Source organism: Octopus bimaculoides, chromosome 3 (genome assembly GCF_046866305.1).
Source record: "Octopus bimaculoides isolate indiv1 chromosome 3, ASM4686630v1, whole genome shotgun sequence".
Classification (NCBI taxonomy): domain Eukaryota; kingdom Metazoa; phylum Mollusca; class Cephalopoda; order Octopoda; family Octopodidae; genus Octopus; species Octopus bimaculoides.
In genome coordinates this window covers 78,052,243-78,064,939 of record NC_142930.1, presented here as the reverse complement: position 1 = coordinate 78,064,939, position 12,697 = coordinate 78,052,243, and the positions used below count along the sequence as shown (strand labels likewise).

General features: G+C 34.1%; 1 protein-coding gene across 4 annotated transcripts in view; it reads left to right on the top strand.

The window, feature by feature from the left end:
• LOC106880813 (double-stranded RNA-binding protein Staufen homolog) overlaps positions 1-12,697 on the top strand; it is a 179,383-nt gene that overhangs the window by 114,019 nt on the left and 52,667 nt on the right. For all 4 annotated transcript variants that reach the window (XM_089349260.1, XM_052966317.2, XM_089349259.1 and 1 more), the window contains one exon: positions 8,276-8,500. In XM_089349260.1, the coding sequence (XP_089205386.1) occupies positions 8,276-8,500 (225 nt within the window). The remainder of the gene's footprint in view (positions 1-8,275; positions 8,501-12,697) is intronic.

Here is a 12,697-nt window from a genome sequence, read left to right as displayed (position 1 = left end):
GAGAAGTGAGAAAGAATGAAAGATAGTAGGGAGTGGAAGACAGGGGACAGCAAAGAAGGAGGGGGGGAAATGGAAAATAAAGAGGATTATAGAGGGATAGAGAGAAAGAAAAAAAGAAAGGGAACAGAGAGCAGTGTCACAGAAATTATAAATAAAAGTAAAAGCCTATTGTGGACAAGGCTGTGTGGCAGTTGATTATAAATAAATATAAAATACATCAAGTACAGGACATCACCAATGAGTGAAAAATATGTAAACACACGAGAAATAAGTACAGGACAAAATACCAAAAAGTATACGATAAGAACAGAATAAACTTGGCGTTGTATAAACCTTGCATTGAGGGTTATCTGGAGATGTTTTTCATATTGTTGAATGAATAGCTGTACTTTCTGTTCTTTTATAGTAATATGGTTATCAGAAGTAGGTCAGTCATTAATTGTGTCCCTACCCTTTTACTTTCTGAAAAGCATAAAAGCTGTTCAACTGCCTGAATGATCATTTCTGAACCCTTTACTCCATTGAATATTGAAGTAAATGCTTCTACTTAATGTGCCACTCATATTTTGCGATACTGTAATATAATAAATTTTTTTTAATGAATTAGTGTGCTATATAAACTTTTATTATAGTGCTATGTTAAAGTAAATTTGATTGGTTATTACAATTCAAATTAGAGTTTACTTTACAGTGCTATTTTATAGGAACTTCAGACATACTATGTATAGTAAGTCCTGCATCAAAGTTTGAAATTTGACTTTTTTTATTAAAATTATTTTGTGCTTCTCTTTAGAGGTACAATGCAATGATATTAAGTTCAACCATTTTGGTCTCCCACAAAATCAATATATATCAGTATATACCTGCTTGAATATTAACATAAAGCAGATAATATATATATATATGGGTGTGTGTAAATGAATAGAAAATGGAGATGTATAACAATTAGCAATTCAAAAATTTTAATTTAAAATTTATCAGCATAATAGTATATCATATCATATACTTATAACAATACAATATAATAAGCAATAAATATTAAATATAAATTACATACAAATGTTTCAATTCTTGGCCATAATAAAATTATAAAAATTCATTGTTTCTTGGCCAAGAGTCTCCTCTGTGTAATTTCTTTGAGGCAAGTGAAATTGAACTAAATTCGACGACTGGCACCTGTGCCAACATCGTCTCCTTTATTGAACACGAAATTCAGCTTGCGAAGACTTTTGGGGGCAAGCGAATAGCGAAATTGGGATAGCACCTGTGCCCAGCGTTGCCTTCCTGGCACTTGTGCCTGTGACATGTGTAAGGATTTTCGAGCGAGATCGTTGCCAGTGCCCCTGGACTGGCTCTTATGCGGGTGGCACATAAAATACACCATTTTGAGCGTGGTTGTTGCTAGTACCGCCTGACTGGCCTTCGTGCGGGTGACATGTAAAAGCACCCACTACACTCTCTGAGTGGTTGGCGTTAGGAAGAGCATCCAGCTGTAGAAACTCTGCCAAATCAGATTGGAGGCTGGTGTTGCCATCAGGTTTCACCAGTCCTCAGTCAAATCGTCCAACCCATGCTAGCATGGAAAGCAGACGTTAAACAATGATGATGATTAGGATTCATAATTTTATTATGGCCAAGAATTGAAACATTTGTATGTGATTTATATTTAACTAGCTGGACCTGTAAAAATTCACAGAAAGCATAAAAAATGTGAGCATCTGTAAATTGTGTGCTGGTGCCATGAGTAATGTTTCTATATTGTGACACTTACAGAATATTGAAAGGAGTGTAAAACTGATAGTTTTATAATCCAACCAAAATATCTCAGTTACGCAAACGTAAACAGAATTACTATTTAGCCTTAAAATACATCATACATATTCAAAGAACCTTCTTGGTTTAGTGGTATGTAACATTCTTCTGTTATTCTTTTATTTTTTTTATTCTTTTACTTGTTTCAGTAGCCCTTTAATCAAAGAAATTGACCCCTGGACTTATTCCTTGTAAGCCTGGTGCTTATTCTATCAGTCTCTTCTGCCAAACAGCTAAGTTACGGGGATGCAAGCACACCAACATCAGTTGTCAAGCAATGGTGGTGGTGGTGGTGGTGGTGGTGGTGGGACAAACACATACACATAAATATAAACATACATATATATATATATATATATATATATATATATATATATATATATATATATATGACGGGCTTCTTTCAGTTTCTGTCTACCAAATTCACTCATGAGGTTTTGGTCAATCCGAGGCTATAGTAGAAGACACACTTTAAAGTATAGAGCTAGATTTTGTGTAACCACTTGTTGGCAACTTTCCTCCCCACTTATTTTGTAGGGGATATTACCCATTCTTCTGGGCTCTTTTCACAGCTATACCGCATATAAAATTTGCATTAGTTTTTGTATGCAAAGGGGGGGGGGGGGCTTTTTTGTAGAGAAAATGTTAAGTTAAACATGCTTAAAAAAAGAATGGTCTTACTCCTACAACTAAAAGGCATGAAGAACTATCAAACAAGGCAAATAAGTACTGGGGGTGGGGGAAAGAAGAGAGAACTAACACTCAATCCTTCTAGAACTCCCAGAATGAAAACATAAACACCCAAAAGACTTTCCCTGTATTCATTACTAAATGTCTTTCCTTCTTCTTCATTGTTAAAAGTAAGGATCTATTGTATTTCAGTCTAATTGTCATTTTAAATGACTGGAGCTTTCCTTTCTCTATCTCTGTCGCTTCACTCCTTTTCTCTATGGTTAAGAGAGTGATGGTGCGTGGCTCAGTGGTTAGTAGTATTCGGCCCATGATCGTATTTTCAATGGCTTTATCATATATTGCCCAAAATGAAAAATTTTCCATTTTCTCTATGAGAATGGTTTCATTCTCTTGCACTGTTATTTCACTATTATTCTCTATCTTCCCTCTCTCTCCTCAATGTCTTCTTACTGTCCTCCTGCATTTACTTTAGTTGAAGAATTTGACCCCTGGACTTATTCCTTGTAAGCCTGGTGCTTATTCTATCATTGTCTTCTGCAGAACCGCTAAGTTATGGGTAAGCAAACACACCAACATCGGTTGTCAAGTTATGGTGGTGGGAAGACAAACACACACATCTGTATATATATAAATGACAGGCTTCTTTCAGTTTCCGTCTAGGAAATCCACTCACAAGGCTTTGGTTGGTCAGAGGCTATAATAGAAGAATTGAATTTTGTGTAGAGAAACTGTTAAATGTGCTTGAAAAAAAAAACTTAGTCTTTCCCCCCAACTAAAAGACATGGAGAACTTTCTTCCAATCACTTGAAGGTTTATCTTGCTCCAGTCCACTCAACTAGCCAAAATGAGTTGTAGCTGTGATTCAAAGGGGCCAGCCATGTCACATTGTATGTGAGGTTGAATCTTCCAGAGAACTACATTAATGGTATGCGTGTCTGTGGAGTACTCAGCCACTTGCGCATTAATTTTATCCTGGTGTAGTAATGAAAAGTGAAAATATTGTTATTATTTGTCTTTGATTTAACAATGTGCCTATGTATCTACTTTTCTTTAGATCTGTGTATCTACTTTTCCTTCAATGTATGTATCAGTCTACTCTGAAAATACTGATAAACATTTAAATACAAAAAAAGAAACACCACCTCCCTTTTAGTCACCATTCACTGTCTCTCTCTTCCTCTCTCCCACTTTTAATTTAGCTGTGTGTATGTATCTACTTCTCATTCAATGTATTAGTCTACTTTGAAAATACTGATAAATATTTAAAAACAGAAAACAAATGCCACCTCCCTTTCAGCCACCACTCACTGTCTTTCTCCCTGTCCCTTCCCTTTCTCACTGTCCCTTCCCTCTGTCACTGTCCCTCCCTTCTCCTTAACACTTTTATTTCTCTTTCACTGCCTGTCTTTCTCTCTCACTTTCTCTCTGTCCCTCCCCTCTCTCCTGGTTTGCCACTCACTTCAACTATACCTCCTTTGCTTAACACATTTTATTTCTCTTTTTCTTTGTACCTCTTCCTTTGAATTGTGACACATACCACAGGTACGTACACAAACAAAAAAAAAACTTAGTGTATTAATATTATTGATATTTATTGCTTACTAGCAGAAATACCCGGCTTTGCTCGGGTTAAAGAGAATAATGAAATCTAAAAACGCCGTCTAAACTGCGCAACCCTCAACTGTTAGTAGCTACGATACCATATTTCTACGTTAATAACTCTCCAATCCATGCCAGCATGGAACATAGACATTAAGTGGAATGCCAGTCTCTCATCTGGGAAGGCCTTGAAATCAATGTTACCAACTGCGGACTATGTGTGTCGCAGTGATAATAAAAAGACTCAAAGGAGGTCTGCAATGAAATAATTTTACTCAACACTTTGCAAGTGAATCAGTGGAGGCAAAGATGCGTCTCATTTACTTGACAATTTATGCACCACATTGCAGAAATCACAATGTAAGTATATCTGAAAGGGTAGTCTTACACTGTTGTACCGTTGAATTAGAAATAATGCTCATCTGTTATGTTCAGGTTAAAATTTCATCAACATCAAAAATATATGAATTTTCATGGGAGTTATGGCCGTTATGCATAGAATATAATTTCCAAATTTCATAAAGATCCGTTCAGTACTTTTGACGTAGTTTTGGATAAGAAAACAAATGACTAATGTGTGTGTTTGTGTGCATGTGTATGTGTGTGATGGGTGTATATATGTATAGATATCTGTATGCATGTATATATATGTATATATGTGTACATATTACATGTACATCTATATATATACATCTACACATATGTATACATATACATGTATGCATATAGATCTATATCTATATATATATCTATACATATACGTGTACATATACATCTATACCTATACATCTCTTTCTTTCTCTCTTTCTCTCTCTCTTTCTCTCTTTCTGAAAGTATCTGTCATTACAGTATCGAAATGTGATTGTTTCAGTTAGTGGAATAACGTGTACATATACATCTATATGTATACATATACATCTCTCTCTCTCTCTCTCTCTTTGTCTCTTTCTCTTTCTCTCTCTCTCTCTCTCTTTGTCTCTTTCTCTTTCTCTCTCTCTGAAAGTATCTGTCATTACAGTATCGAAATGTGGTTGTTTCAGTTAGTGGAATAGTTTCATTTTTAAAGTGAAAGTATTTGACATGAGTGTTTTTGTTTCACTTTTGACACTTAATACTTAAATAGTGGAGGAGATATTATGTTGCTGTGGGCTCGAACTCTGCAAGAAGTTAAAAAAAAAATTTTGACTAAAACACAGCTGGAACCCTAAGTAAGGCATCTGTAAAATTTGAATGAAATTGGTTGCGTAGATCTCGAGTTTTAGGGATTCACACACACACACACACACACACACACACAGACAGACACACATTCTCATTTTTATATATAGAGATTATATTGTATTACTAGCAGAAATACCCGGCGTTGCCTGGGTTAGGGATTCACACAGACAGACAGACAGACACACACACACATTCCCAATACATGTAGGATTCCTCACTATACAGGTGACAGGCACAGCTGTAAGATGCATTACGGATCTATAGTAATTGGAAGGGCATGACCCAATTGAAATAACAACGTGTGACGTTTGGAGTAAAGGGAAATGAAAGTGTCGCCTCTGGAGTTTGCAAATGACCACTATACCGATAGGTAACTGTGCAGACAAAATTTACAATCGATAAATGTCTTAGAACAACCAGTCTCTCATCTGGGAGGGTCTTGAAATCAATGTTACCAACTGGGGACTATGTGTGTCGCAGTGATAATAAAAAGACTCAAAGGAGGTCTGCAACGAAATAATTTTACTCAACACTTTGCAAGTGAATCAGTGGAGGCAAAGATGCGTCTCATTTACTTGACAATTTATGCACCACATTGCAGAAATCACAATGTAAGTATATCTGAAAGGATAGTCTTACACTGTTGTACCGTTGAATTACAAATAATGCTCATCTGTTATGTTCGGGTTAAAATTTCATCAACATCAAAAATATATGAATTTTCATGGGAGTTATGGCTGTTATGCATAGAATATAATTTCCAAATTTCATAAAGATCCGTTCAGTACTTTTGACGTAGTTTTGGATAAGAAAACAAATGACTAATGTGTGTGTTTGTGTGCATGTGTATGTGTGTGATGGTTGTATATATGTATAGATATCTGTATGCATGTATATATATGTATATATGCATACATATTACATGTACATCTATATATATATACATCTACACATATGTATACATATACATGTATGCATATAGATCTATATCTATATATATATATCTATACATATACGTGTATATGTATACATATACATCGCTCTCTCTGAAAGTATCTGTCATTACAATATCGAAATGTGATTGTTTCAGTTAGTGGAATAACGTGTACATATACATCTATATGTATACATATACATCTCTCTCTCTCTCTCTCTCTTTATCTCTTTCTCTCTCTCTGAAAGTATCTATCATTACAGTATCGAAATGTGATTGTTTCAGTTAGTGGAATAACGTGTACATATACATCTATATGTATACATATACATCTCTCTCTCTCTTTCTCTCTCTCTCTCTCTCTCTCTCTCTCTCTCTCTCTCTCTCTCTCTCTCTCTCTCTCTCTCTTTCTCTCTCTCTCTCTCTCTCTCTTCTCTCTCTCTGAAAGTATCTGTCATTACAGTATCGAAATGTGATTGTTTCAGTTAGTAGAATAGTTTCATTTTTAAAGTGAAAGTATTTGACATGAGTGTTTTTGACTAAAACAACTGGGACCCTAAGTAAGGCATCTGTAAAATTTGAATGAAATTGGTTGCGTAGTTCTCGAGTTTTAGGGATTCACACACACACACAGACAGACAGACACACATTCTCATTTTTATATATATAGATATATACCCATGTAACTTGTAAAAGTTTTTTTCTCTGCAAAATTGGGTATTTGACTGTGGAGCCAGTGAAAGATTGAATGTTTTTTATCCCCACTTTCCTTGGATTATATACATATATATATGAAGTAATATAAACAGCAAGGCACAACATAAGACCATAAAGAAAGAATTTTATCATCACTAACTGTGACCAAGGTTGCTGAAGCACCTATATTGCAATAAATAAGAGTTAAAAACTTTTAATGCTCTATGAAGTGCACAATATATATAGACTGTCAGGGGATATAACCACCCCATGAGCGAATCTAGGATCACTGGACTATACTAGTGTCACTTATAGGCTTGTCAGCAGTGACTACTCAATCGCTTGATGATTTGGCTAAGTCAGTCTGTCATTATGTTGGCTGATTTAGCAAAATGCGTATATTAAAAATTAATATAAACAGCTAGGCGCAGTATTAGACACTAAAGGAAAAATTTTATCATCACTAATTGTGAGTGTGTGTGCTGAAGCACCCATATTTCAAGAAATAAGAGTTAAAACCACTTTAACGCTGTATGAAATGCACAATATATATACACTGATATATTTTTAAAATCCTTTTATACCTGCATTGTACTCCAATTGAATTTTTTGTTGCATCTACCTTAATGTAGCTAGGTTTGAATTTACGTACTTGTTAATTGCTGTTACTTTCACAAATACTTTTATTCAATTTGCTAAATATCTTTTACTTGCTTCAATCATTTGACTCTGGGGTTAGCCAAAAAAATCCACCCCAGTAAGTCTGATACTTAGTGTATAACCACAACATTACAGAAACTTACATCAGCCAACACCAGTTGTCAAGCTGTGGTGAGGGAAGAAACACAATGCACACACACACACATACAACAGGATTCTTTCAATTTCTGTCTACCAATTCCATTCACAGGGCTTTGGTCAGCCCAGGGCTGTAGTAGAAGACTAGCCAAGGTGTTGCACAGTGGGACTGAACCTGGAACCATGTTGCAAAATGAGCTTTGTAACCACACAGCTTTTTTTTCTTTTGCATTGAAACTTTTATTTTAACTTTCTTACAGGTGTTCTATAGTGACAGTATGAACTATAATCATTAATGTATGCATAGAAGTTCATATGAAAATACACACATGGACATACATTACACACACACATAATTCACATTTGCAACATTCATTTAGTCTCCTGTTTTTTTTTTGGGGGGGGGGGGTTTGTCATTTTTTTCAGTGTCAGTGTATGTGTATCTTTTATTTACCTCTCTTCCTCCCTCTCCATTTGCAGATTAAGTTTTTATTTTATTAGATATTGCTCTTTTATCTCTAGGTTACTCGTGAATCTGGTCCACCTCATATGAAAACTTTTGTCACCCAGTGTTCTGTTGGTGAGTTTGTTACAGAAGCTGAGGGAAACAGCAAGCAGGTCTCTAAGAAGAGAGCCGCCGAGTCAATGTTGGAAGAACTGAAGAATTTGCAACCTCTTCCTCCAACATCAGTACGCCCAAAAGCCAAATCAACCACTAGCAAGAAGAAAAATAGGAACCTCATAAAGGTTTGCTATTTGTTTTGAAAATTTTTCAGTCTCTTCAGGAATGGCATAACATCAGATGAGAATGATATTTTATTGATTTAAACAAAAAAGAAATTTTTATTCTAATATGATGCCTATTCTATGTAAAAATTTAAATTGGAAGAATGTTTTACATTTCAGGGTTAGTAAGATAATTTCTTGAAGAATTATAAGAAAGTGAGAACAATGCATACAGTTCAGAAAGGTATAGATGAACTATAACTAGCTGGGAATTAAAATCATCATGGTCTCTATTCACTGAGAAGTACTGCAGCTGCAAAAGAATGAAAATTTGTAATAGTATTCCAGTTGATGGATTAATTGTTAGGGCTGACCAACTCTCTCTCTCTGCTTAAAATTCTCTGCTCCTTACAAAAGAAATGAAATGGGTTAAGCATGAATAGCATAGGTACAGATGTGGTTAAAGGTGTAGGCATGACTATATGCTAAGAAGTTTGCTTCATTCTATAAGTCTTTTTTGCCAAACCACTAAGTTACAGGGATATAAACAAACCAAGTAATTGGTGAGGCACAAAAATAAACACACACATATATATGAAAGGTTTCTTTAAGTTTCCATCGATTAGATCTACACAAAAGGCTTTGGTTAGCCTGGAACTATAGTAGAAAACCCTAGCCCAAGGTACCATGCAATAGTATTGAACCCAGAACCATGTGGTTAGCAAACAAACTTATTACAACACCTGCTCCTTCATGCTCATGTTAATATCTTAGCTCCTTAACATCACAACTGTGTAGCCCTATTCCTTTGTACCATCATCAACTTATATGCAAATCATTAGCATCATGTCCTATATCTCCATGCTGGTGCAAATTGAGCATTTCTCTGTGCCACTTGACCTTGTGTTGTCCCACTTCAAAAAATTAAATATTTTCAGGTCTGAAGTAAACTACCACTTCTCATTTCTTTCATGCATTGGCTATGCACAGATGTCTTCCACAGCATTTTTTCATACTGGGTTTTATTACATACAACAAAGAATGGTCTTGTTTTTAGCCTAAATACTACTTGTAGCCAAATAAATGTCTTAACTATTCTAGCCATCAGTTTTCCCTATCCAATCTGCTGCATCACTTACATTCACCTCTCTGTAACTTGAAAGTCTACCCTGACACATCTTTAGCACACACCTTCTTTCTCTCTCTCTCTTTCTCTCTCTCTCTCTCTCTCTCTCTCTCTCTCCACCCTCTCTCTCCCTCCTCACTTCCCCCGTCTCTCTACCTGGGGTAGCCATGTATCTCCTTTACAGCAAAATGCATGTTTCTGCGTGTGTGTTATACTTTAATCTCATCATTTGGCATGAAACCACCTCCTTTTATGCTACATACCCCTCAGTTTAGGGATCATATTTTGCAAGTTACTTGATGACTTCAATGGTACTGATATCATGTAAAAAGCATCCATTACACTCTGTCAAGTGATTGGCATTAGGAAGGGTCTCCTACTGTAGAAACCATGCCAAAGCAAGACAATAGAGATTGGTGCAGTCCTGTGGCCCACCACCTCCTGTTGGGCCATCTACCCCATGCTGGCATGGAAAATGGGCACTAATATATATATATATATAACTTTTATAAAGAATATTCTAAAAGAATATGTAACTGAACTTATATTGAGTGCTCTATTATTTTGAGCAAATAAAAATATATATATGTGTGTTTTTATATTATTAATAAATTCATAAAATTATCAATAATATTCGCAGGAAATCAATATTTAATATTTAAATTTCGAAAGATATATATCCAATATGACATGGTAATATAATAAATTTAAAATTTTAAATACACGAAATATAAATATATATAAAAATATGAATGTAGATAAAGATACATGTAAATATAAATGCATATATATAAATACATGATCTATTGAATATGTGGTGATACTTGTGTTCTGTGGGGAAGCATTTTTTAATTATATTAAGAAATTTTTTTGCTAAGCCTTTGACTTTTAAGGAAAATGGAGGTGTACACCATATAATTTGTCTATTTGAGCTCCACTTAGGTAATTTTTGGTATTTATCTAATGATTTTAGGAAGTGTATATTATTCATAGGATGTTTATTTTGATGTTTAGTTCTTTGAGTTTTACTATTTTTAGAATTTTTATTATATTGTGTATAATTTTTATGTTTTATTTTTAATTGTATATTATTGGTGCATGTGGTATTGTCTTTATTTTGTATTTTGTTATTTTCTATAGTATTGTTTAGTTCTAATTGTGCTATGTAATTTTTTAATTTGGTGTTTTTCATATATTTAATACTTTGTTTATGTCCGCTTGCCCGTAGTGCTTGATTATAATAATTAGCATGGCAATTAAAAATTTCCTCATTATAGGATAAATCAGATATTCTGATAGAAATACTATTTACTATACTTTTAAGTAATGAAATATGATGATTTGAATTTATATTTACGTATTTAAGATATTCATTTGGTTTATGATATGGAGAGTATATTGAAGTATTGAGGTCTAACGTTACATCTAAAAAATTTGCTTTAGTATAACTTTCTTCAAATGTGATGGATAAGCCAAAATTTTTATAGAATTTATGTAGATCTTCTCTTAACTTTCCTATTTTTCTTTTGGATCTACCATTATACACAAGGAGTGCGTCAGTTTCATTTAGTAAATATAATCCCACTAAATCTGTTATTTGTGCCGAATCTGACGATCCCATTGTGATATCAAATAAGTTAAATAGACTATTATTACCTGATCTACACCATAATTTATCATTGAATTTGATCAGTGTTTTTCTAGCTAATTGAAATTTTAGACTTTATGATATTCATGCTCAATTACACATAAATATTTATATGTATTTATATTTACATGTATCTTTATCACATTCATATTTTTATATATATTTATATTTATATTTCGTATATTTAAAACTTTAAATTTATTATATTACCATGTCATATTGGATATATATCTTTCGAAATTTAAATATTAAATATTGAGTTCCTGCAAATATTATTGATAATTTTATGAATTTATTAATACTATATAAAAACACACACACACATATATATATATATATATATATATATATATATATATATATATATATATATGGCAAATGAAAGACGGAAGATGGAATATATGAGAATTTATTATTAATCACGACAATTGTTTTGACACATCTAGCATCGGTTCCTCATGGGTGGGACACTCAACAACTGGTTCAGGAGCATCTGGTGCTGCAGATGTATCTCGTCGGGTGATAAATAAATACAACTCATTAATGTAACTGTTCTGCAATGTAACTTTGCATTTTGTAGAAAGAAAAGCAGCCAGATGGAAGAAATGCCTTCATTTACCTAGAAGATCAAAAATAAAATCACAGATAGCAAAAAGAGAAACGAACACTCAGTCCAGCAAAAAAAGTATTAGAAATAACCGTTAACAAATATGGATGTATAAATGCCCTCGGGCAAGCTGCATGGTGCAAGTACACTCGCTCATACAAGCATTCGCACAAATGTGAGCATATGCACACGTGAGGTTTGGTGCACTCATGATCACAAAGTGAGTTAGCTATCTACTTGGTGTTTGTAAGAATGGGGAGGTTAAAAGTAAACCTAAGTCATCCATACCTTAAAGTAAATGAAATTATATTGAAGGTTACTCAAAATTCATTCCCACTGCATTGTGCAACAGAAATTCTATTAATGATCTTCCCGTTAGTCCACAGAATAGAAGGGGAATCCTCAGAACAGAGACGGCATCTCCTGGAATTTATATTGTATGGTTTCACGTACCTTACAATGGACCAATTTATGCTGTACTTCATTTTATCCTCCTTCAGTCACCATACAAAATCTGCCAAAGATGTTGAATGTCTCTTATTGATTGTCTTAAAGCTGGCAACATGGTTACAATAACGTTTCTTAAATGAATCAGCCATCTGCCCAATGTAAACATATAGTCCTCCTCTTGTGTACACGGTACATTTATATACAAAATTTGTACTCTTACAGAAATTCATCAAAGGATATTTTGATTTTTCTCTGCATGAGCATTTATCATATTTATTTGTATATAAGGCAGTCCTGACACCATTTACCAGCGTTGTTACCATATTAGCTGTATCATAAGTATTTCTACTACTACAAATTGATTGTAATTGGTGTTTACCATTGCAG